Raw genomic sequence first — 26,279 nt, 5'->3', positions numbered from 1 at the left:
CACCTAGAAGTACCTACTGTCAGAATTACTAGATATAAACAAAGACTTTCTGATCTGGATCTAATGGCAGACAGGGTTGCTTTGTTTCTGTTCTAACAAAGCAGAAGAGATCTATTCCAAGACTTGAGGCAGGTTTCTCCCTGCATACATGTTTTTGGTATTTGCTATCTACCTGATTCTGTGTGAAATGCCACATAAAATTTAAAAGACATATGGCATGGCCCCAATCCTCAGAGTTTTTTTTTTTTTCCCCTAAGATTTTATTTGTTCATTTGAGACACAGAGATCCAGAGAGAGAGAGAGAGATCATGAGCAGGGGGAGCAGGAGAGGGAGAAGCAGGCTCCCTGCCCAGCCAGGAGCCTAATGTGGGGCTTGATCCCAGAACCCCGGGATCATGACCCAAGCCAAAGACAGACGCTTAACCATCTGAGCCACCAGGCGCCCCAATCCTCAAGGAGCTTTTAACCTTAGAAGCATATGTAGTATACAGTTAGAGAACAACAGAAGAGCAATAACAGAATGCTGAATTAGATACACTGAAGGTGAGTGTTGGACATAGGGGCAGGGTGGAGATCAGTGTCTGCTTGGATGATAGATGAAGGTTTCCTGGAGGGGGATCCCTGAAGGATTTAAATAGGGAGGAAAGATCAGGGCAATCCTCCAGCTAATGAGCTCAGTCAGGACACTGGCCTCACTTGGCAAGTGGGTGTTAGAGCAGTCATTATTTAGAAATGGGATTAGAGGGGCACCTGCGTAGCTCAGTCGGTTGTTTCCTGACTCTTGATTTCAGCTCAAGTCATGATCTCAGGGTTTGAGATCAAGCCCCGAGCCAGGCACCACACTCAGCAGAGTCTGCTGCTCTCTCTCTAATAAATAAATCTTTAAAATAAATGTGATTAGATTGAAATACAAAAGATTAAGTTACCTCATTTTTGTATGCACTCCTAGCTGTTTCTCAGTATAGTGGATGGCAACTTATTTTGACATCTTTCTGCTGCATTCATCTATTACCATATTTCAGTTCCATGTCCTCATTGATGTCACCTTCCCCTTTTTCCAAATTTAGCTTAATACCAAAATCCCCATGCTTCCACATGCAGTTTCAGTGCTCTGAGGTTTTAGGTGTCATTTTAAAATTATAAAGAAATAAGTAGGTGGGTTATTAAATTATCAAAACAGGCTATAGGGGCGCCTGGGTGGCTCAGTCGTTAAGCGTCTGCCTTCGGCTCAGGTCATGATCCCAGGGTCCTGGGATCGAGCCCCGCATCGGGCTCCCTGCTCAGCCAGGAGCCTGCTTCTCCCTCTCCCACTACCCGTGCTTGTGTTCCCTTTCTAGCTGTCTCTGTCAAATAAATAAATAAAATCTAAAATCAGGCTATAAAATCTCGAGATCAGGAGAGGCTGGGCACTCATCTTTTCAAGTCCTTAGATAAGCTTTGGGAGCCCTTCTAGGCCTTAGTTTGTCACTCGTGATTGTTTACTACAATAGGAAATAAAATGGCAAGAAAGATGGTTTGTGTTGACAGGTTCTGAATTCTGACAAGTCGTCTTCTTGTTTAGGTACAAACACGACTTCAGGCCTCCCTTGCCAACTTACATCAGAAAAGCAGTGAAATTGAAATTTTGGCTGTAAGTTGCTCTCTTTAACGTTTTGAGGACTGCCTGTGTCCCTGTCATCAAAGTCATTTCCTCAGAGGTCAGGGCATTTTTGCTCCCTGTGCACAGTATGGGGATGCAGACCTTTTATCACTGATGCGAACCACATGTAATCTAAATCTGTAAAAACGGGGGAGAAAATGAAAGGTTTTGTATTTGTTTCTCCTGTTTTCTTCCTCTGAAAGATGGGGCGCAGGGTGAGTCAAAACCAAAATCACCATTTTTCTAAAATGCTTCAGACTTTTGCCTTATTAAAAATCCATGGAGTATGGCAGCAACAGCAAGCCTCTGAGGGAATCTGTCCACCAGCGTTGACATCTTACCTCTCCGCGGTTCCCGTACGTGTGCCCGATTTGATAGAGCACAGCAGCGTCCCAGACTCTGCAAGCCCGGCTGCATGTTGCTCCATCCAGGGTGACACTATTGTGACAAGTCAGTATGTGCTGCCTAGGTCCCCTGACAGATGACATACATCTTTGTGTATCAACAGGTGGATCTACCCAAAGAAACAATCTTACAGTTTTTATCATTAGAGGTAAGCAAGATGAGCTCTTGTGCATTGGGGCCTTTAAAATTCCAAAGTTTTGCTGTTAATTTGCCAAAACATAACTGAAAATGGCATTATTTTCTTAGTGATACTTTTGGGCAGTTCCAGGAATTTAATTATTGTTCCTTTTATGTGACATAGATATTACTAAATCAGATTTTGAGAGAATCATACTTTTCTAGTGACTTCTAAGTTTCAGAGATTATTTTAACACCTCGTACATTTATCGTGTGTCAGGCTCTGGCAGGCCTTGCTCTAAGCATAATCATAACAACCTCGAGAGGTAGCTACCGTTATGCCCATTATATAGATAAACGGAAGCCAAAGCATTTTACATTTTATGGAGTATGGAAGAGACGTTAAATATCTTACTCAAGGTCAACCTACTAGTAATGCTAGCAGAGCCAGGATTTGAACTTAGGCAGGCTAGGGGAATCTGTATTCCTAACTACTATACAATGCTGCCTCAGACCTTCATTTCAACTAGGGAAGCTTATATAGATCTAGAACTATATGGAAGATATTTTTGTAAAAACTGAGGTCATTATATAAAAATTTTTTGTGGGTAGCACAGAAAACAAATAATCCAATTAAAAATGGGCAGAAGACATGAAAGGATACAGATGGCCAACAGACATATGAAAAGATGTTCAACATCACTCCTCATCAGGGAGATACAAATCAAAATTACAATGGGATATCACTTCACATCCGTCAGAATGGCTAAAATCAACAACACAAGAAACAACAAGTGTTGGAGAGGATGTGGAGAAATAAATAGGAACCCTAGTGCACTGTTGGTGGGAATGCAAACTGGTGCAAATACTGTGGAAAATAGTATGGAGGTTTCTCAAAAAGTTAAAAATGGAGCTACTCTACAATTCAGTAATTGCACTACTGGGTATTTACTCAAAAAATACAAAACACTAATTCAAAGAGATACACGCACCCCTATGTTTATAGCAGCATTATTTACAATAGCCAAATTATGGAAGCAGCCCAGATGTCCACTGATAAATGAATGGATAAAGATGTGGGGATGGGTGTGTGTATACACATACACATACACACATATATATACACACACAATGGAAAGTTATTCAGCCATAAAAAAGAATGAAATCCTGCCATTTGCAACAACATGGTTGGAGCTAGAGACTAGAATGCTAAGTGGAATAAGCCAGAGAAAGACAAATACCATATGATTTCACTCATATGTGGAATTTAAGAAACAAAATGAGCAAAGGAATAAAAAGACAAACCAAGAAACACTCTTTTTTTTTTTTAAGATTTTATTTATTTATTTGACAGAGACAGAGACAGCGAGAGCAGGAACACAAGCCCCGGGAGTGGGAGAGGGAGAGCAGGCCTCCCGCCGAGGAGGGAACCCGATGTGGGACTCGATCCCAGGACCCTGGGATCATGACCCGAGCCGAAGGCAGACGCTCAACGACTGAGCCACCCAGGCACCCCAAGAAACACTCTTAACTATAGAGAATAAACTGATGATTTCCAGAAGGGAGGTGGGTGGGGGGATAGGTAAATAGGTGATGGGGATTAAAGAGTACACTTCTCATGATGAACAGGGAGTAAATACACAGAATTACTGAATCACTGTATTGTACACCTGAAACTAATAATACTGCGTGTTAACCATACTGGATTTAAAAAGTTCTTTATGGGTAGCCTTCTTATCAAATAGCCTAGTAACTTTAAAAAGTTTGAATAAGCATTTTTTTTATCATGTTAGTCACCGTACAGTACTTCATTAGTTTTTGATGTAGTGTTCATGCTGCGTGAATAAGCATTCTTAATAGCAAAGATAATGAATTATAATCACAGCTGCAGAGGATTTTTTAACATCCTATTAAAGAATACTTTGTCTATCCAGAGCATTTCGATTAAATTAGATGAAATAAATGAACTTTGCCCCAGAAGTAACATTTCCTACATTTTCTATTGTGGTCTTGTAAATAAGCATATATACCACTGTGCTGGCTATTACTGCTTTATGAGCCACTCAGATGGAGGCACAGAGGTGTTATTTCCATTTTCCACAAAATGAATGGGCAGAAATAACTGGTCTAAAGTCACAGTAGCACACTGCGGCTGCAGCTTTGCTAATCAGGATCTAATAAGGGGTCTTGCTGTAAAGAAAATTGATGCTTCAAAGGAAGAACCCCAGCAGTCGCCCCACCACTTCTATCTATAACTGGTTTTATTTTCAGTACACGGGGGGATGGCACTGGCATTTCATCAGTGACCCAGGAAAAGCCAGTTAATAAACATTAGTAGCTGTTACCAAGTCTTATCTCTTTTTTTCCCAGTGGGATGCTGACGCACAGGCATTTAACACAACCGTGAAGCAGCTGCTGTCACGCCTGCCAAAGCAGAGATACCTCAAATTAGTCTGTGATGAAATTTATAAGATCAAAGTGGAAAAAAAGTAAGTTATTGCTAAAGTAGTGCAGGTTTCAATATGGGTTAAAATTCAAGGGGTTTAAAGTGACACATTTTATTGTCTTGTTGAGGTTTGATGGCTGATAAACCATTATGTCAGAACTGCACTTGATATCAGTAAATCTTGTTCAGGACTATGAATCACAGTCACAATTTGTCAATAACAAAACACAGCATTGCCAGGAGTAGCTGTCCCACTTAAAATTTTCATCACCCAGGTAACTCCTAGCAGTGTCTGCATGAAAGGGAACTGCTGTGACTGCTTTGCTGCAGGTCCTCTTGTCAGAATGCCGGTCATTCATGTTGCCATCTGCTTCAAAGGCGACCAGAAAACCTGTGAGGTGACCGGGGTTCCCCTTATGTAGGGCCTTACATACAGACCCCGTGCCAGTCAAAGCTTCTGTAACATGTCATTTTTTTCAGTCACTAGCCTTCCATCTTTTTTTAAACTAAACTCTTACAGTTAAGTGTTCTAAAAATAACTTGTTTTTAACTTTGTTCACCACCCAGTATACTGATCTTACCTTCACTCTTTCGCAGGGTGTCTGTGCTATTCCTGTACAGCTACAGAGATGACTACTACCGGATCTTATTTTAATCCTAAAGAATGGTCGTTATCTTGTTCTAAGACAGGAGCTTATACTACGAAATGCTGTACAGTTATTGTAATTTTAACTTTACATTGTAAGAAGCTGTCCTACAAAGTTGAGCTTTGTAAGTTTTTCATGTATAATATATAAATTTATCTTTTTGAACATAATAAGCTTTCATATATCTGCTGCTTTTAAGTTGCAAATCTCTTAACTCTGAAGGTTTTGTGGAGCTAGAACACAAGAAAATAGCCATGTTTTTCCCTTAATTCTAATGACTAAGGAAATGCCCAAACCACCCCCAACAAGTCAACCCAAAAAGATCCACATCAAGACACAAAGTAGTAATGAAGAGAATTTTAAAGCAAGAGAAAACACTTACATAGCCTTGTAAAGCTATCAGCTCATTTTTCAGCAGAAACTTTGAGCAGAAGGGAGTGCCGTGATAAATTCAAAGTGCTTAAAGGAAAAAGCCTGCAGCCAAGAATACTCTCTCTCTTCTATTCTGAATGATAGCCTTGCTGGATAAAGAGTTTCTCAAAAGTTAAAGGAATTCACGACCACTGAATCAGCCCTACAAGAAGTGTTAAAGAGGACTCAGTGGACAGGAAAAATCATAACAGGCACAAGAAGGGTAGGAAGCACCAAAGCAATTAAGTATATCTGTAAAAATTAGTCAAGGGAGAAACAGCAAAAAAGGATGTAAAGTATGACACCATATACCTAGAATTGTGGTAGGGAGAGGAATAAAGAATGGGTTCAAACTTAAGTGAACGTCAACTTAATATAGATTGCTATATACTTAAGAGGTTAGATACTAACCTAATGGTAACCACAAATCAAAAACCAGTAATAGATAGGCAAAAAACAGAGAAAAGAATATCACTAAGGAAAGCCTGCAAAAACATGAGAGAAGAGCGCAAGAGAGGAAAGAAACCAAGAACTACAAAAACAACCATAAAATAAGTAACAAAACCATACACAAAAATAAATTCAAAATGGTTGAAAGACCTAAATGTAAGACAGGAAACCATCAAAATACTAGAGGACATACCAGGGAGCAAAGTCTTTGACCTCAGCCATAGCAACTTCTTACTAGACACATCTCCAGAGGCAAGGGAAACAAAAGCAAAAATGAACTATTGGGACCTCATCAGGATAAAAAGCTTCTGTACAATGAAGGAAACAAGCAACAAAACTAAAAGGCAACCAACGGACTGGGAGAAGATATTTGCATATGACATACTGGAGAAAGGGCTAGTATCCAGAATCTATAAAGAACTCATCAAAATTAACACCCCAAAAATAATCCAGTTAAGAAATGTACAGAAGACATGAACAGACATTTCTCCAAAGACGACACACAGAGGACTAACAGACACATGAAAAAATGTTCAACATCACTCATCATCAGGGAAATACAAATCAAAACCACAGTGTGATACTACCTCACACAAGTCAAAATGGCTAAAATTAACAACTCAGGAAACAACACATGTTGGCAAGGATGCAGAAAAAGAACACTTCTGCACTGTTAGTGGGAATGCAAACTGGTGTAGCCACTCTGGAAAACAGTATGGAGGTTCCTCAAATAGTTAAAAATAGGGGCACCTGGGTGGCTCAATCGTTAAACATCTGCCTTCAGCTCAGGTCGTGGTCCCAGGGTCCTGGGATCGAGCCCTGCATCGGGCTCCCTGCTCGGCAGGAAGCCTGCTTCTCCCTCTCCCACTTCCCCTGCTTGTGTTCCCTCTCTCGCTGTGTCTCTCTCTGTCAAATAAATAAATCTTTAAAAAAAAAATAGTTAAAAATAGAACTACACTTCGACCCAGCAATTGCACTAGTAGGTATTTATCCAAAGGGTTCAAAAATGCTGATTTGAAGGGGCACACGCACCCCAATGTTTACAGCAGCACTATCAACCATAGCCAAATTATGGAAAGAACCCAAATTTCCATCAATTTTTGAATGAAGAAGATATGGTATATATACACAATAGGGTATTAGTCATCAAAAAGAATGAAATCTTGCCATTTGCAACACTGGATGGAACTAGAGTGTAGGATGCTAAGTCAAGTCAGAGAAAGACAAATACATGATTTCACGCATACGTGGAATTTAAGAAACCAAACACATGAACATAGGGGAAGGGAAGGAAAAATAAAAACAGGAGGCAAACCATAAGTGACTTTTTTAAAGAAGATTTTTTTTTAATTTGAGAGACCATGAGCACAAGTGGGGGGAAGGGCAGAAGGAGAGGGAGAAGCCAACTCCCTGCTAAACAGGGAGGCTGACGTGGGGCTGAATCCCCAGACTCCAGGATCATGACCTGAGCCAAAGGCAGACACTTAACCGACTGAGCCACCCAGGTGCCCCAAACCATAAGTAACTCTTTTTTTTTTTTCCTAAGCTTTTATTTATTTGACAGAGAGACAGCGAGAGAGGGAACACAAGCAGGGGGAGTGGGAGAGGGAGAAGCAGGCCTCCCGCTGAGCAGGGAGCGTTATGTGGGGCTCGATCCCAGGACCCTGGAATCGTGACCTGAGCCGAAGGCAGATGCTTAATGACTGAGCCACCCAGGCGCCCCAACTAACTCGAATTTAAATAAAAGTAAGTAACAAAATGGCAGTAAGTATATAACTATCAATAATTACTTTGCAAATGGATTAATCAAAAGACAAAGGGTGATAGATGGATAAAAAAGCAAGACCCATCAACATGCTGCCTACAAGACACTCATTTCAGTCCCAGACACCTGCAGGTTGAAAGTGAAGGGATGGAAAAGCACTTACGCAAATGGAAGTGAAAACAAAGGGGGGGGGGGGAGGTTTGCAATCCTTACATGGGACAAAATAGACTTTAAAACAAAGAATATTAGGGCACCTGGGTCACACCTGGGTTATTAAGTGTCTGACTCTTGGTTTCGGCTCAGGTCGTGATCTCAGGGTCATTAGATGGAGCCCTGTGCTGGGCTCTGTGCTCAGCACAGTCTTCTTGGGATTCTCGCTCCCTCCCTCTCTGCCTCTGTCCCTCCCCACAACCCCGCAGTCTCTCTCTCTCTCAAATAAAATCATGGGGCACCTGGGTGGCTCAGTTGGTTAGGCGTCTGCTTTCGGCTCAGGTCATGATCCCAGGGTCCTGGGATCGAGCCCCACGTCGGGCTCCCTGCTCAGTGTGGGGAGCCTACTTCTCCCTCTCCCTCTGCTGCTCCCTGTGCTTGTGCTCTCTCTGTCAAATAAATAAATAAAATCTTAAAAAAAAAAAGTCTTAAAAAAAAAAAAGACTTTAACGAGATGAAGAGGGGCACTACATAATAATAAACGGACAATCCAACAAGAGGATGTAACAAAACTATGCACCCAACATGGAAGCACCCAAATACATAGAGCAGGTAATAACAAAGGAAGCAATCAAGAGTAATACAGTAACAGTACGGGACTTTAACACCCCACTTATATTAACAGATCATCCAAATAGAAAATCAAGGAAACTGGTTTTGAATGATACACTGGACAAGATGGATCTAACAGATATATTCCGACCATTCTATCCTAAAACACCAAAATACACATTCTGCTCAAGTGCACATGGAACACTCTCCAGAAGCGATCACATATTAGGCCACAAAACAAGCCTCAACAAATAAGTTATACCATGCATCTTTTCCAATCACAATGCTATGTTACTAGAACTCAACAAGATAAAATCTTCCTGGAAAGAGGGGCGCCTGGGTGGCTCAGTGGGTTAAGCATCTGCCTTCGGCTCAGGTCATGATACCAGGGTCCTGGGATCGAGCCCCGCATCGGGCTCCCTGCTCAGCAGGGAGCCTGCTTCTCCCTCTGCCTGCTGCTCCCCCTGCTTGTGCGCTCTCTCTCTCTCTGCCAAATAAATAAGATCTTTAAAAAAAAAAAGAAAAAAAATCTGCAAAGAGCACAAATACATGGAAGCTAAATAACATGCTACTCAACAGTGAATGGGTCAACCACAAAATCAAAAAGGAAACAAAAAAATACATGGAAACAAATGAAAGTGAAAATACAATGGTCCAAAATCTTCAGAGTGTGGCAAAAGCAGTTGTAAGTGGGAAGTTTACAGCAATACAGGTCTACATCAAAAAGCAAGAAAATTCTCAAATAACCTAAGCTTACACCTAAAGGAGCTAGAAAGAATAAACAAAACCCCAAACCAAGAAGGAAATAATAAAGGTTAGAGCAGAAATAAACGAAAAAGAAACTAAAACAATAGAAAAGATCAATGAAGTGAGGAGCTTGTTCTTTGAAAAGATAACAAAATTGATAAACATTTAGCCAAACTCATTAAAAAAAAAAAAGGATTCCAAAATCAGAAATGGAAGAGGAGAAATAACCGCGCAGAAATACAAAGGATTATAAGACAATACTATGAAAATTAAATGCCAACCAATTAAGACAACCTAGAAGAAATGGATACATTTTTAGAAACATATAACCTCCCAAACTAAATCAGGAAGAAATAGAGAATTTGAACAGACCACTTACCAGCAATGAAATTAAATCAGTAATCAAAAAAGTCAACATGGGGCACATTGGTGGCTCAGTTGGTTAAGCATCTGACTCCTAATCTCAGCTCAGGTCTCGATCACTGGGTCATGAGTTCAAGCCCCCGCTGGGCTCCATGCTAGGCTTGGAGCAACTTAAACGAAACAAACAAAACACCACAAAAAAAGAGAACTATAGGCCAATATCTCTAATGAACATAGATGTAAATATCCTCAACAAAATATAAGCAAACTGAATCAACAATAATGATTTAAAAAAAATCATTCACCACGATTAAGTGGGATTTATTCCTGGGATGCAAAAGTGGTTCAGTATGCACATATGAACCAATGTGATACATCACATCAACAAGAGAATGGATAAAAAACATATGATCATTTCAATAAATGCAGAAAAAGCATTTGACAAAGTAAAACATCCATTCATGATAAAAATCCTCAACAGACAGGTTTAGAGGGAACATACTTCAACATAATAAAGGCCATATATGAAAAACCCACACCTAACAACATACTCAATGGTGAAAACATGAGAGCTTTTCCTATAAGACTAGGAAAAAGACATGGATGTCCGTTCTCACCACTTTTATTCAACTTAGTACTGGAAGTCCCAGTTACAGCAATCAGACAAAAAAAGAAATAAAAGGCATCCAAATTTGTAAGAAAGTAAAACTTTTTTTTTTTTTAAGTTTATTAGAGAGCAGCACATGAGCGTTGGGGGGAGATGGGGAGAAGCTGGCTCCCCGCTGAGCAGGGAACCTGATGCGGGGCTGGGCTCAATTCTAAGACACCGGAATCATGACCTGAGCTGAAGGCAGACACTTAAGCAACTGAGCCACCCAAGTGCCCCAAGAAAGTAAAACTTTATTCACTACTTGCAGATGTCATGATACTACTATATAGAAAACCCTAAAGACTCCACTAAAAAACTACTAGAACTGATTAATGAATTCAGTAAGGTCGCAGGATACAAAATCAATATACAGAAATCCATTGCACTTCTATACACTAACAATGAATTAACAGAAAGAGAAACTAAGAAAACAATCCCATTTACAATTGCACCAAAAATAACAAAATACCTAGGAATAAACTTAACCAAGGAGAAGAAAGACCTATATTCTGAAAACTATAAAACACTAATGAAAGAAATTGAAGATGACACAAACAAATGGAAAGATATTCCATGCTTATGGATTGGAAGAACAAATACTGTTAAGATGCCCACACTACCCAAAGCAATCTACGGATTTAATGCCATCTCTATCAAAATACCAACAGTATTTTCTTTTTTTTTTTTTAAAGATTTTATTTGTTTATTTGAGAGAGAAGAGAGATAGCGAAAGCAGGAACACAAGCAGGGGGAGTAGGAGAGGGAGAAGCAGGCTTCCTGCCGAGCAGGGAGCCAGATGTGGGACTCGATCCCAGGACCCTAGGATCATGACCTGAGCTGAAGGCAGACACTTAACGACTGAGCCACCCAGGCGCCCCCAAACAGTATTTTTCATAGAACTAGAACAATCCTAAAATTTGTATGGAACCATAAAAGAAACCAAAATAGCCAAAGCAATTGTGAGAAAGAACAAAAAAAGCTGGGACATACCATAATCTCAGATTTTAAGATACACTTACAAGGCTGTAGTAATCAAAACAGTATAGTACGGACCGTATAGACATACAGATCAATGGAAGAGAATAGAGAGCCCAGAAATAAACCCATGATTGTATAGTCAATTAATCTTTGACAAAGATACATGATAATGTAATGGGAAAGTCTCTTCAACAAATGGTGTTGAGAAAAGTAGACCACTTTCTTATACCATACACAAAAATAAACTCAAAATGGATTAAGGACCTTAATTGTGAGACCCGAAACCACAAAAGTCCTAGATGAGAGCACAACTAGTAATTTCTCTGACATTTTCCATAGCAACATTTTTCTAGATATGTCTCCCGAGGCAAGGGAAATAAAAGCAAAAATAAACTATTGGGACTACATCAAAATACAGAGCTTCTGCACAGCAAAGGTAACAGTCAACAAAACTAAAAGACAACCTAAAGAATGGGAGAAGATGTTTGTAAATGACATATCAGATAAAGGGTTAGTATCCAAAATATATAAAGAGCTTACATAACACCAAAAAACCCCATATAATCCAATTAAAAATGGACATAAATTGTAGGAAACAAACTGAGGGTTGCTGGAGTGGGGGGTGGGGTGGGAGGGATGGGGTGACTGGGTGATAGACACTGGGGAGGGTATGTGCTCTGGTAAGCACTGTGAATTGTGCAAGACTGTTGAATCTCAGATCTGTACCTCTGAAACAAATAATGCAATATATGTTAAGGAAAAAAAAAAAAGAAGAAGATAGCAGGAGGGGAAGAATGAAGGGGGGGAATCAGAGGGGTAGACAAACCATGAGAGACAATGGACTCTGAAAAACAAACTGAGGGTTCTAGAGGTTTAGGAGGATGGGTTAGCCTGGTGATGGGTATTGAGGAGGGCACGTTCTGCATGGAGCACTGGGTGTTATGCACAAACAATGAATCATGGAACACTTCATCTAAAACTAATGATGTAATATATGGGGATTAACATAAGAATAAAAAATAAATAAATAAATAATGGACATAAAATATGAATAGACATTTCTCCAAAGAAGACATACAGATGGCCAAAAGACAAATTAAAAATGCTCAACATCACTCGTCAGGGAAATGCACATTAAAACCACAATGAGATATATATCACCTCCAACCAGTCAGAATGACTAAAATCAAAAACACAAGAAATAAGTATTGGCAATGATGTGGAGAAAAAGGAACCCTCATGCACTGTTGGTGGGAATGCAAACTGGTGCAGCTACTGGGGAAAACAGTATGGAGTTTCCTCAAAAAATTAAAAAAGAACTACCATATGATCCAGTAATTGCACTACTGGGAATTTACCCAACGAATACAAAAACACTAATTTGAAAAGGTACATGCACCCCTAGGTTTATTGCAGCATTATTTACAACAGCCAAAGTATGGAAGCAGCCCAAGTGTCCATCAGTAGGTGAGTGGATAAAGAAGTAGTATAACTATACACAGTGGAGTATTACTCAGCCATAAAAAAGAATGAAATCCTACCATTTGCAACAACATGGGCAGAGCTAGAGTATAATGCTAAGTGAAATAAGTCAGAGAAAGACATATACCATGTTCTCATACTCATATGTGGAATTTAAGAAACAAACCAAAACAAAACCAAAACAAAGAAAAACCAAAAAACAGACTCTTAACTATAGGGAACAAACTGATGGTTATCAGAGGGGAGGTTGGTGGGGAGATGGGTGAAATAGTTGAAGGGGATTAAAAATTCACTTATCCTAATGAGTACCGATAGCATTGCTGAATCACTATGTTGTACACCTAAACTTACTGTAACACTGTATGTTAACTATACTGGAATTTTATTTTATTTTATTTTATTTTATTTTATTTTTTTTTAAAGATTTTATTTATTTGAGAGAGAGAGAACGAGAGAGAGAGAGAGAGCACATGAGAGGGGGGAGGGTCAGAGGGAGAAGCAGACTCCCTGCCGAGCAGGGAGCCCGATGTGGGACTCGATCCAGGGACTCCAGGATCATGACCTGAGCCGAAGGCAGTCGCTTAACCAACTGAGCCACCCAGGCGCCTATACTGGAATTTTAAAAAAATTTTTCATTTGGATGCAGGTATTAAGAAATCTAGTAGAGATTACCCAATAACCCATCTTGCAACCTGCGCTCTTGAAAAAAGTAAAATATTCTTCCCCCCACCCCCCAAAAAGAAAATGTCCCAACCAAAAAGAAAATGTCCCAACCAAAGGGCTTAAAGAAATACAGTATCATATTTAACTTGGAATCATTATTCCTGCTGATTCTGTAATGTGCTTATCCTTAAGGTGATTAAGCAAAGTCTCATTTGGCTATGAGAATGCATTCAAATTTGCAAAAGGAACAAGGATGTTAAATTATACAGCCAGTTGGGAAGAATACAACTTTTTATAAAACTGTCTTTTTTTTTTTTTTTAAAGATTTTATTTGAGGGGTGCCTGGGTGGCTCAGTTGGTTAAGCATCTGCCTTCAGCTCAGGTCATGACCCCAGAGTCCTGGAATTGAGCCCCATGTCAGGCTCCCTTCTCAGAGGGGAGCCTGTTTCTCCCTCTCCCTGCTCGTGCTCTCACAATCTGTGTCTCTCTCTCTCAAATAAATAAATAAAATCTTAAAAAAAAAAAAGATTTTATTTGAGAGAGATAGACTGCATGAGTGGGGGAGAGGGTTACAGGGAGAGGGAGAGGCAGAGAAAATCAAGCAGACTCTGCACTAAGCTTGGAGCCCAACGTGGGACTCAATCTCACGACCCTAAGATCACAACCTGAGCTGAAACCAAAAGTATGACACTTAACCGACTGAGCCATCCTTGTGCCCCAAACTGTCAGGTTTTAATACCAATAACCTAGAACATAGGGGTAAAGCCTATTCATAATCATAACACTCCAGAATTAGTAATTATTGCCAGAAACTATTGATAGGGGGTGGGAAAAGTAATAAATAAGAGATCGTCAGTGCAGATAAATACAGGTTTAATGATCCATTTTTCGTCACACAGATGGCTACAGAGACTTTATAATCCCAGGATATACAACAATACAACACAGACCAATCAGCCAATTCTAAAATAAACTTGGCTTCTTACAACTATCCTGTAAACACTGCAGCCCTTCTTCCATCCAAAATGACCCTCATCTCACATGAAAAGTTTCTATAGGGGAACCAGAAACCTAGCTTTGTGGCCAAAAGTAATAACCAAAGGAAAAATAGTAATTCGGTAGTTAGTTGGTCAAAGAAGGATATCTGGTGCCCTTCACTGTGCTGCTTTGCTCTTCTTACTCTTGCTCTTTTTGTCCCTCTTCTTCAGCCCATCCATGTTAGCTCTCAATAGGTTTGAGTAAGCCTAAAAGACACACAGCACGAACTTAGTGGGAAGAGTTGCAAATCGGTGGAGCAGCTGCCCCCATTTCCACAATGAATTTAGAGTAGTCAATATTAGAAAGGCTATCTACCTGATAAAGCATGTAATACCGTGGGATATTTGTATCCTATGCAAAATGGTGTAAAAGGAAAACACACCCTCACATTACAGCAGCTTCCGACATTTTTTAACCAAAAAGGGAAAACCATAGGCAACTTCTTGTTTAACTATACTATAGATAGAACAAATCTGAAGCTTAATGCAAAATCTACCTTTAAAAACTAAAAAGGAAGACAATACCAGTGTTGAAAGTAAAAAATCAAACCCTGGCAGCTTTTACTCAAAGTACTGGCAAAACATAAGAAATATCATTCTTGACACAGTGTTCAATTTTGTGCTCACTCTTGCCCTGAGAAAGGGCATACAGGGAACACCAGAAACTCACCATCTGAAACTTGTTCACTTCTTTGGAGCTCACCTGGAAAAGGGAAAGAAAAAAAAGGTGCACCTCTATTACCCATATAGGAATCCTCTGTCTCACCACAGGCAATAACTCAAAAGCCCCATTAAAACAACATCATAATCTTTTTTTTTTTTAAAGGTTTTATTTATTTATTTGACAGAGAGATAGAGAGAGAGCGCAAGTAGGCAGAGAGGCAGGCAGAGGGAGAGGGAGAAGCAGGCTCTCCGCTGAGCAGGGAGCCCGATGTGGGGCTCGATCCCAGGACCCCGGGATCATGACCTGAGCCGAAGGCAGCCACTTAATCAACTGAGCCACTCAGGCACCCCAACAACATCATAATCTTTAAAATACATCTTTCCAACTTCAGGGGTCATAATACACTAACAGCTATTCTTCTCCTCCACTTTACTTTGCCTGAGAAAGAAGCAAATCAGCTCTGCACTTTTTTCCTCATAAGAATTGTACCAAGAAGGGCAAGAGGCAGAAGGGGGATCCTAAAGAAGTTAAGTTTCTCACCTCTGAAATTTCTTATACACATGGCACTGACTTTCTCCCTGGATTCCAGAGAGGTCAGAGAACTTCATTTTAATCTTTTGTGCAAGATATATTTAAACTACTCCCTCCTCATCTTATTTTAAACCTACCTTCCATTAATTCAGGCCTATTTAAGCAAAATGCAAGCTACCACAAGAGAAATTCTACTTCTGAAGATTCCCAAGGTTTTCACATCTCATGATACCCAAGTTCATTTTTTAAAACCACATAAGTTTGGGGTGCCTGGATGGCTCAGTCCGTTAAGCGTCTGCTTCGGCTCAGGTCACGATCCCAGGGTCCTGGGATTGGGACCCACATCAGACTCCCTGCTCAGCGGAGAGCCTGCTTCTCCCTGCTGCTCTGCCTACTTGTGCTCTCTTTCTATCTCTCTGCCAAATAAATAAATAAAATCTTTAAAAAAATAAATAAAATAAAACCACATTACATTTGCTTTACTATAAAAGTCCTCTCAAGATAACTGGTAAAGGGAGACTTAACTAATTATGGTCTACATTCTCATGAATGTCCTATCCTGATGTGACTGAAGAGCAGTCTGGTTCTGCTCCAGCAAAGTAAAGAAGCATTCATTCAGAATCCAGAAAGTCTATTGCTTTGCCACATTCAACCTCCACCTTGAAAGGGAACACTAGGGCTGCTTACTAAATTCATATTCTCTGTTTGTTAGTACCAGGCCTACTATACAGCTACATGCTTGCTATGTCAACCACAAACTCAAGCAAATTATCAGCTTACAAGTAAAATCATCTGGTACCAAGAAACTGTTCACTGAAGGTCCAACCCAGTAAGGGAATTAAGAATCAAATATTTATGCCAACTGCTCCTTACAATGCCACCATGTGTAAGGATTAATATGCTAATTTTATTTCCACAAAAACTTCAGTAGAGGGGCGCCTGGGTGGCTCAGTTGGTTAAGCGACTGCCTTCGGCTCAGGTCATGATCCTGGAGTCCCGGGATCGAGTCCCGCATGGGGCTCCCTGCTTGGCGGGGAGTCTGCTTCTCCTTCTGACCCTCCCCCCTCTCATGCTCTCTCTCTATCTCATTCTCTCTCTCTCAAATAAATAAATAAAATCTTTAAAAAAAAAAACAAAACTTCAGTAGAACCAACGAGTATTTTGCTTCTTCAACTTAATTTTGCTCTTGAATTTCCTACTACTAGGGTAATAAAAGGTGGCCCTGATCCTGAAACAGCTGGGGAGCTACACCCTTACTAGCCTTACAAAAACCTGGTTCAGATATGCCCAACCTCAGTTAAGTTCAAGTCTTCCCTCTCCAAAATTGTACTATCAGGAATCCAACTCACCACAGTGCTGATCTTCTTTTTCCCATCAGTAGCTCTTAACAGACACTTGTTGTCTGAGGGCTCAAAGCCCTCTACAGAACCTTTCCTTGGAATGGGTTTAGTTCGACCATCATCTGCATGAAAAACACATCCTGGTGAACAGAGCCACAAACGTTAACAGGTAGACAAGACGTTAATAAGTAGGGAGGGGATATGAAGACGATACCCAATTCATCTCCACTGCTCTAGATCTGTTAACTACATCAAATTTGGCCAAACCTTGGGAAACTACTTGCCATTTCCACAACGGGAACACAGTAATTGCAAAGCAGATGAAATCTCACTAATGGTGGCGGGGGTTTGGGATCCTTGACCGCCCCCCCTCCCCGCAAGAAGCCCTCTCTGATTGGTGCACACTGTAACCAGAACCAGCTTGGGTAGCTAAATGCTGGGGTGTCGCACGCGCCACATTCCCTAATGCTCAGGTCCCCCAGCCCTGAATGTTCCCAGTACGGGGGGAGGAAGATGGGGGAAGGCGGGGATGCGCGGCAGACAGACTCCGCCCTCGGTTCCCGACACTGGGCACCCCGGGACACTGGGCACCCCGGCCGGGGCGTTGCTCGGCCTCCCAAATTCCTTCTGGCCTTGCCGCGTCTACAGCTGCTTACACTTCTTCAGTGTGATGAACACGCTGCCCGACAACCGGCACTTCTGGAAGAGTCTGGTCAGCTCCGTCAGGAACTGGAACACAAGCCGGGCCCCGTTAAGCAGTCCCAAATCCTCGCCCCGTCAAGTCCCAGTCCCTCCCGCAGTAGAAGGCAGAGGCCCCCCAGCTAAGCCCCAAACTATATCCGTCCCTCAGCCGACCCTCCGGCTTTACCTGCTCGCTCTCCAGCAGCACCATTCCGGCACCGCTAGCTCCCCTGCGTCAGCATAGGGCCCAAGCAATTAGAGCCGGAAGCTTTCGCCCAGAATGGGCGGGACTTCCGCTATTAGATTGCAACTCTCTTCCACCAATCCCTGCCTCCGTTCTCTCCTCTCCCTCCGCCAGCGCCTGCGCTCTGCGCCACCCCCCGCCCCCCCGCCCGCGTAGACTGACCAGCTGTAGGGCCTTCGGGCGGCCAGGGGTTTCAGCGGCTTGGAAGTTCTCTCGCTCGCGTCAGTGTGAGGGAGCGAGGGAGCGCGAAAGAGGGCTTTGATGGAGACCTGTAGTATACCTCTAGTATATTCAGTTGTATGTTGGGCAAATTACCTAACAGCTCAGTGCTTCCGTTTCCTGAGCCTGTGATAAAAACGGTATCCAATTCAGAGTGTGGTTGTGAAGAGTAAATTAATTTAGCATCTGGAATGGTGCCTGGCACACAGAAAGTGCTCCATAAGCATTAACTGCCTTTGTTGTTGTTGTTTTCATTATCACTGTCATCATGATAGTAAGTTCCCATGGCGGTCCTCTGAACGCTCCTTCTATCTACTCTGACCAGGCTAGTGCCCTAAATAAAGGCTGAGCCCAGCTCTCGCAAGAGGGACTGGAGTCCAGTCTTGGTTTCCCTCTGGATTCAGGCAGGAGACCTGAATTCCAGGCCCTGCTCTGCCGGTAGCCAACTTGAACCCCAGGCCCTCTGTGAAGTCAAGCATTTAATCATGCAAGGGTTTTTTACTGAGGGCCTCTTCGCCTGAGCCAGACACTCTTGCTGGGGTTGAGGATACAGCAGGATAAGCGAAGTTCCTGGTTTCCTGGGTTAACTTGGGTTAAAGGAATAGGCAGGAAATAAGTAAGAATAGCTTCAGATAATGATGAGCCCTGTGAAGACAACAGGGTGATACAAATGAGAGAGAGGTTGGGGTCAGGAAAATCTCTTAGGGCAGAACTTTGAGCCAAAAGCTAAAGGAACCAGCCATTCAAAGATCTGGGGACAGTGTTTCAGACACAGGGAATGGCAAGAACAAAGGCCTCAATGGAGACAAGTTGCTCTGGGTCCACAAGGAGGAGTGAAAGACTATTGAGAGCTTGAAGAGATAACAGGTGACCAGCTCATAAAGGGCCTATGGCCATGCTAAGTTTGGATTTTGTTCCACGCACAAAGAGAAGCTTGTTAAGGAAGTTTTAAAGAGGACAGTGACAATCTAATTTACATTTTAAAAGCACCGCCTCCTTCCATCTGTGGTATGGAGAACGCACTGTAGAATGACAAGGCAGGAAATGGGGAGACCAATTAGAGGGTTGTATTGGCTTCCTATTGCTAATCACCACAAACTTAGTGGCTTAAAACAACATGAATTTGTTATTTTACATGTCTGGAGGTCAGAAATCTAAAATCAATGTGTCTGCAGGGTTGCCTTGTGTCTGAAAGCTTCAGGGTAAAATCTGTTTCATTGTCCTACCAGAAGCCACTTTCATTCCTTGGCTTGTGGCCCCTTCTTTCCATCATTACAATCTCTTACTTCCAGTATATCTCCTACTACTTTGATTCTACTGCCTCCCTTTTATAGGGACCTGTGATTACACTGGGCCTTTCTGGATAATCTCCTCATCTAGAGATCCTTAATTTAATCACACCTGCAAATTCCTTTAAACATGTAAGGTAACATATTCATAGATTCCCAGTATTTGGACACAGACATCTTGGCTGAGTGGGAGGGGCTACCACAGAGGTTACTGCGAAAGCCCAGGTGCAAGCACATTTGCAATCAGGTTAGGGTATACTTAGCGTCAACAGGACTCAAGCACAATTGGATGTGAACATTAGAAGGAAAAAGAAATTGGGAATGAGTCAAAGGTTTTTGATTTGAACAACTGGGTGGATGGTGGTGCCATCTACTAAGATAGGCAAGACCTCGGAAGTAAAATGTTTTGTAGGAAGATTAAAAGTTTTGTTTGGTCATGTAATATCTGAAATGCATATTACATGTTCTTTTAGGGTTCCCAGACCCAATTCCAATGTCAGTAGTGCAGTGGGAGCTTGCCACGTACACAACACCAGGCAATTCTGACACTATCTACCCAAAGATAGTATCAGAATCCACAGATTAAGAGTTCAGTCCTGTAAGACTGCTCCCTGACCTCCCACTGCCAATGCTAGTCACTAGCCCAAACGTTCCAACAATCTCCACCTTAGATTCGATTAATTTGCTAGAGCAGGTCACAGAACTCAGGGAAACACTTATATTTATCAGTTTCAGTTTATTAAAGGATATGATAAATGTTAATAACAAGACATCCTTTTCGCCTTTATGGCTCTGAGGTGTTTTCAGGAACTGTGTATGAAGAGCAAATACATCTGAGAAATATGTTCTGGTCATCTGAATGACCAAATATATATTTCTTTTAAATCATTATATTGCACATGTCCAAGTAGAACTATCAAATAAGCAGCTGAATATACAAGTTTGGAGCTCAGGAAAGAGGTCAAAGTTATACATAAAAATTGGGGTCTCATACGTCATGAGACTAGAACAGATGGGAACAGTCTGGTGAGTCCCCCTCCTTTAGGCCTGCCAGCACAGGACTACTCTGTGATGACCAGCACTATGAATAGCCTCTAAAAAGCCCTGGGTCTTGGTATCACTGGCTCAGAAGTCAGAGTCCTAGCTGGGAGCTCCAATTTGGCCAACCCTAGGTCTATGCTTGAGCCCAAGTCCTGCGGGCAGGTGAGAGAGTGACTCTCTGACCCTTTTATTTTACTTGCTTTTCAGCAAGACCCACACAATGGGGGATTACAAAGAGATTCAGATCCCAGAGAACCAAAAGCCAGCATAGGTCTGCTACACAAAGTCAACAGCCTAGGATGAGAAGTGGGCAAAGGGTATGCTTGAAAGAAAGTGTGAAATCATCAGCGAGTGAACATATTTGAGATGTGTTGTCAGATTGCCAGGGAATATAAGGCCCCCCTTGATATTTGTGTCATGAATTTAGGTGGAACCAGGTACAGTGCTGTGTTGGCCTAAATGATGACCACTGTGCTCTGAACTTCTATCATTCATGGAACATTGAGCAATATTCTATGGAGCCATGATTTTGGTGCTGGGGGCACCAGGGTGAAGGAAATGGTCCTGCCCTTAAGGAGCACTGGAGGCCACTATTCATCTGCGGACTCCCAGGAAGGAGTCCAGCCTTCAATGTGGACATATCTCACTGCTTCCCGTGGGTTCAGCCACACCTCAGTTCCACTCGAGAGTCATTAGTCATGCCAGCCATCCAGCATGACATCTCAGGCCTGTCCCATAACAGAACAAACTACTCTAGTAATAGAAATACCCAAGTCTGCCAGTTTTAGCATCACACTTGGGCCAGTACAATTCAACTACCAACAGAGTGTTCTTTGGGCTCTATTTTTCTGTGGGAAGTGACGAAGAGCACCTCTTCTGAAGTCCAGTGGGTCTGGGTTCAGATCCCGCCTCCGCTACTTATTATGTGACCTCAGGCAACCTCTCAAGGTTCCAAATCTCTTCATCAGCAAAATGACAATAATACTTACTCATAGATGTTGTAAAGATTTTATAAAATACTAAATTTAAGACCTTTAGGCTTGTTCTGTTTAATATGGTAAATATGGATACAAAAATTTAAATTAATTAAAATTAAAAGAAAAAATTCGATTCTTTAGTCTCTCTAGCCACATTTCAAGGATTCGATAGCCACATGTGGCTTGGATGGTGCAGATATAGAGCATTTCTATTGTCATAGATTCTACTGGACAGCACTACAGAATATGTCAATAGCATTGATGCTGGCAGACTGAATGCGCAAGGGGCACTTGGGTGGCTCAGTTGGTTAAGCGTCTGCCCTCAGCTCAGGTCACAATCCCAGGGTCCTGGGATCCAGCCCCACATCGGGCTCCCTGCTCAGTGGGGAGCCTTCTTCTCCCTCTCCCTCTGCCCCTCCCCCCCCTTGTGCATGCCCGCCCAGTAAATAAATAAATAAATAAATAAAATCTTTCAAAAAAAAGAAGAATGAATGCTCAATAACAGTAATAAACAACAGTGTTATTATTTATAGACCAGCCACCTTCCATCATTTGGACTCCACCTTGATTTCTGCCATCATCCCAATATCACCTGTATTATTAGTTAAAAGGTTTCTTTAAGTTGACTCATTTTATACTTAAACAGATTTATATAATATCATTTTCATAAATGGAAAACCAGTATCATTAAATAATAAAAGGAATCACAAGGGCGCCTGGGTGGCTCAGTCGTTAAGCGTCTGCCTTCGGCTCGGGTCATGATCCCAGGGTCCTGGGATCGAGCCCCGCATCGGGCTCCCTCCTCCGCAGGAAGCCTGCTTCTCCCTCTCCCACTCCCCCTGCTTGTGTTCCTGCTCTAGCTATGTCTCTCTCTGTCAAAAAAATAAATAAAATCTTAAAAAAAAAAAAGGAATCACAAATATAACTACTATGAAAAAAACACCATGGTTAAATTTAAAATTTTTAGATTAAAAAATTTAAAACAATGAATGAAAGCAATAATTGCTTTTATATTGCAACAAAAGTGAATTGCTTTATAAAAATATATATCTGAAAAGAAATTCCTCAATGAGAAAAAAATGGAGCTGTTTATGGTCCGTCAGGAATGAAGTTAGCCCAGTGAACAATGAAATTAAGAGACTATATCAATAAGACATAGTTAAATTTTAATGTTTTCAAGCACCCCAAATCCTACCTTGCAATTAAGTTGGTGGCTTTTGGCACTTGGAGCAGAGGAATATGTGAGGCAGGGAGCTGGATCACTAGCTCCAAGTCACGCAGCCAGACACCTTCCTCCTCCTTCTCCCTCACCCCCAGGAGAAATGGGAAATAAAAATGGCTCCCAAATCCCCTCCCACATCCTAGGGCCTTCAGCAAACGCCCAAGCAGCACCAAGAGCAACACGGAGCCCCTTAGCACAGAACACTGGCATCTACTTGACTAACCTTAGCTGCTATGGAAAACCTGGGAGAGAAAAATCCCCCGAGCTCCTCAGCAGCACAGGGGCCTAAGGGCCTAAAGGAGAGTCTGTCCTGCTTGTGCCACCAAAGATCATCTCTCCGAAATGCTCTGGTCGCATGTGTCCTTTCCTCAGACAGACTACAATTTTATTTATTGGGTTTTATTTAGGGCTAGAGTTTGAAGTAGGGTCAAGGGTCTTATTTAGGTTGAAGTTGATTAATTTACAGGTGCAGTTACTTAATGTAATTAAGCTTTGCAGTGCCCGGAATATACGGTGAGGGTGATAAACACAGATGCCATGTTCTGACTGCCTGGGTTTGAATCCCAGCTCTACCTCTTCTTGTCTAAGTGACTGGAGGCAAATTACATGAGCCCTGTTAAAAGATAATTAAAAAAAAAAAAAAGAAGTGAAGTCATGACTCTCATACACATATTCAAGATCTATTTACCTTATTATTATTTTGAGAGAGAGTTTGCCCGCACGAGTGGTGGGGGCTAGGTATAGGCCCAGAGGGAGAGGGAGAGAGAGAATCTCAAGCAGACCCCCTGCTGAGTGCAGAGACCGGCATGGGGCTCGATCTCACGACCCTGAGATCGTGACCTGAGCCAAAATCAAGAGTTGGACACCCAACCGACTGAGCCACTCAGGCGCCCCTATTTACCTTACTGTTAATGAGGGAACCGGGTAGATATTGCAACCCATTCAAAGGAGAATCCAAAGAGCAGGCATATTCATAGAGCAGATATATTGAAATGAATTTGTAATGGAAGAAAAATCGAATTTTCAACAACAGAGGACGGTTGAGCGGAATTCTTTTGCATATCCATAGGCAAGAATTTTTATTTTTATTTATTTATTTATTTTTGCTTATTCCAAATTTACTTAAATTCTTCTGTGCCTCAATTTCCTCACCGGTAAAATAGGGATGTAATTCAAGTGCCTACCTCACTGGGCCATGGGGAGGAGTAAATGAGCTATGGTATACATTATTATACCCCAGTCACTTAGGATGGGAATTAGCCCTTTCCCCTTCCTATTTGTCAAGGTGGATTCATCCCACCGATGCAGATCACAGCACAATATGCATGGATTAGTGCCCACCCTGCCAGATGTTGTGTTAGTTTGCCTGTTTCCAGTTTCACTCTGAGAAGGGCCCCAGGTTCTGAACCGCCTCACTGTAGCCCCACTGTGCTGACTTGAAGTCAGCTCAGGATGAGGGAAAGGAGAGAGGGAATCAACATAACGCAGCAGGGAATGGCAATGGGTGGGTTTGGGTTCAGGGAGACAGAAGTGGGGTCCTAAGGCCTGGAGAGCCCCTGAATCTGTTGGAGGTGGTTAGCTCTGGAGGAAGCATCCTAGAGATGGCCAGAGGGGTAGCCAGGGGTGAGATGAGGGTTTGTCTTGGGAGTCTGTGCATCCAATGTAAGCAAATATCCTCCCAGTAGCCTTGGCAGTCACATTCCCTGGACCAAATCCAACCAGACACCTGGAGCTACCATTCCTTTATTCCTTCCTCCAGTCAGCCAATCAACAAGTGTTCACTGGGTATCTTCTTGAGAGACTGGGCTCCAGGGACTTCTGCCTCTGCCTGTGCCACTCCAGTGAAGTCCTGGGTCTAGTGTCCTGGAGAGACAGCATGAGAGCCCTGGACTGGGAGCCAGGGGACCTGGGTCAGCCGCTGGCCCCTTACTTTATGTGGGACCTTGAGCAAGTTACTTATCTTCAGTTTCCTCTGCATAGTACCTACCCAAAGAGTTGTTTTCAGGTTTCAGTGGGATTATCCATGTAAAGAGCTGACTCAGGAAGCACCCAAAATATCTATTTAAAAATTTTTTCACCATTAGTTAAGGACTTAGACTAGATTGTGATGGTCACTTCTGCTTCCAAAATTATGAGAGCTACTGCTTCTCTCCTGAGGGCCCAAGGGAAGTTTCCAGAACCCACAAGTATCAGCAGTTAGCACGGGCCTTCCCCTTACTCACGGTGAGATAGGAGAAGTAGGCAATGCCACCATGCCCTCCCTCCAGGTGGGCATCTCAGGGGCAAGAGAGCCCACCGGGGCCTGCATGCAGCGGCAATTTGTGGCCAGCAGGGGACGCCCTGACCTTGCCAGACAAGCACAGCTGCAGGCCGTCCCAGCCTTCCCAGCCCTTGTCCCATCACCTCAAACCATAAGAACACCCAAGACTCATTATTTTTCAAAATCACTTCTGCTGAGGCTAGAGGTTTCTATGTAATGGATAGAAACTTTCATCAAATCATTGAACAAGGACTAAATCAGCACCAACTTGTGCTAGGCACTATTCTAGGTGCTGGGGTCACGGGAAGCTGACTGAGTTCTGCATTAGGGGAGGGATTATTTTTTCTCAGATAATAGCTCACTTCTATTTTTTGAGAATTTACTAAGTGCCAGGTTCGTTTCTAGGTGCTTTAAATATATTCTCTCTCGAGCCCTCATAATAATCCTGTGAAGTGAAGTGTTGTTTTATGTTCATTTTCTGGCTGAGGTGAAATGGCGTGCCTTGGTCACACACTAGTAAGAGGTGGAATGGAGATCTGAATCTGGGCCAGTTGCCTTCAGAGCCTCCTACCTTGCTGCTCGGTCTCTGAGCAAGAGAAGAACAGGCAAATGAGCACTGCCTTCAGCAGCTCAGTGAAGATAAGGCCTTTCAGATGTCCAAAGAGGTGCTGAGAGGGGGGCAGGAGATGGAGAGAGGGAGGGAAGTTGGAAAAGGGGCCAACTCTTGGTTGAGTAAAAAAAAAACTTGGGACTCCATGCTCTACCTCTCACCATCCCCTCCTTCCTTGTTGGTGTGGATCCCTATCCCAAGCCCCATCCCGATCGCACCCTACCCCACCACCACATGTGCTGGCAAAATCCTGCTGTCTGGTCCTCCATCCTTGGATTCTAGACCAACACAGCGTTTTCTAGCTCTCTCTGAAGGAAAGTCACTTCTTTGAACCCTATGGGTCTCCATTTCCTCCACTATAAAATGGGAATACCTTCCTCACACTGTTATAGTGGAGTTAAAAGAGATAATGTATATAAAAGCACTTCATAAGTGAGAAAGCATGGTAGGAAGGCTGGGCTTCATCATTATTTCCCCCCCTCCTGCTCAGGCAGCACCCTGAGTACAAATACTCAGTCCTCTAAAACACCCTCCCCTCTACCCCTACCAAAACCCCAGTCTCTCCCTGACCTCAGCTAGCCACGCAGAGGCAACCCATCTGGTGGCTTAATCATGTTAACAGGTTCATGACAGATGGTTA

At 42.3% G+C, this 26,279-nt stretch overlaps 2 protein-coding genes across 12 annotated transcripts in view; one reads left to right on the top strand and one right to left on the bottom strand.

Annotated features, from left to right (window-relative positions):
• EIF2AK4 (eukaryotic translation initiation factor 2 alpha kinase 4) overlaps nt 1-5,427 on the top strand; it is a 109,015-nt gene extending 103,588 nt beyond the window's left edge. For 8 of the 10 annotated variants that reach the window (XR_010405060.1, XR_010405058.1, XM_045900373.3 and 5 more), the window contains 4 exons: nt 1,562-1,630; nt 2,148-2,192; nt 4,532-4,650; nt 5,205-5,427. Coding sequence is in view for 8 of the 10 variants with exons in the window: in XM_045900373.3 (XP_045756329.1) it covers nt 1,562-1,630; nt 2,148-2,192; nt 4,532-4,650; nt 5,205-5,262 (291 nt within the window). In the remaining 2 variants the exon portion in view is untranslated. The remainder of the gene's footprint in view (nt 1-1,561; nt 1,631-2,147; nt 2,193-4,531; nt 4,651-5,204) is intronic. The other 2 variants (XM_064570689.1, XM_045900372.3) reach the window with 2 other exon arrangements.
• Nucleotides 214-18,120, bottom strand: SRP14 (signal recognition particle 14). Of its 2 annotated transcripts, none has more exons than XM_054513617.2 (5): nt 17,965-18,075; nt 17,753-17,825; nt 17,106-17,218; nt 15,232-15,264; nt 214-4,998 (listed from the first exon to the last, which is right to left on the bottom strand). In XM_054513617.2, the coding sequence occupies exons 1-5, from the start codon at nt 17,986-17,988 to the stop codon at nt 4,963-4,965; spliced, it is 279 nt and encodes a 92-aa protein (XP_054369592.1). In that variant the 5' UTR covers nt 17,989-18,075; the 3' UTR covers nt 214-4,962. The 2 variants fall into 2 exon arrangements, with proteins under 2 accessions (XP_054369592.1, XP_045756323.1); XM_045900367.3 differs by lacking the exon at nt 214-4,998 and adding an exon at nt 14,381-14,768 and having other exon boundaries at nt 17,965-18,120.
• Between the last annotated feature and the right edge of the window lie 8,159 nt (nt 18,121-26,279).

This window comes from Mirounga angustirostris, unplaced genomic scaffold (genome assembly GCF_029215605.1).
Source record: "Mirounga angustirostris isolate CCGP_5_RB_7025 unplaced genomic scaffold, mMirAng1.0.hap1 SCAF_9, whole genome shotgun sequence".
NCBI classification, from domain to species: domain Eukaryota; kingdom Metazoa; phylum Chordata; class Mammalia; order Carnivora; family Phocidae; genus Mirounga; species Mirounga angustirostris.
The sequence above is the reverse complement of the archived record's forward strand: the minus strand, read 5'-3'. Positions and strand labels throughout refer to the sequence as shown.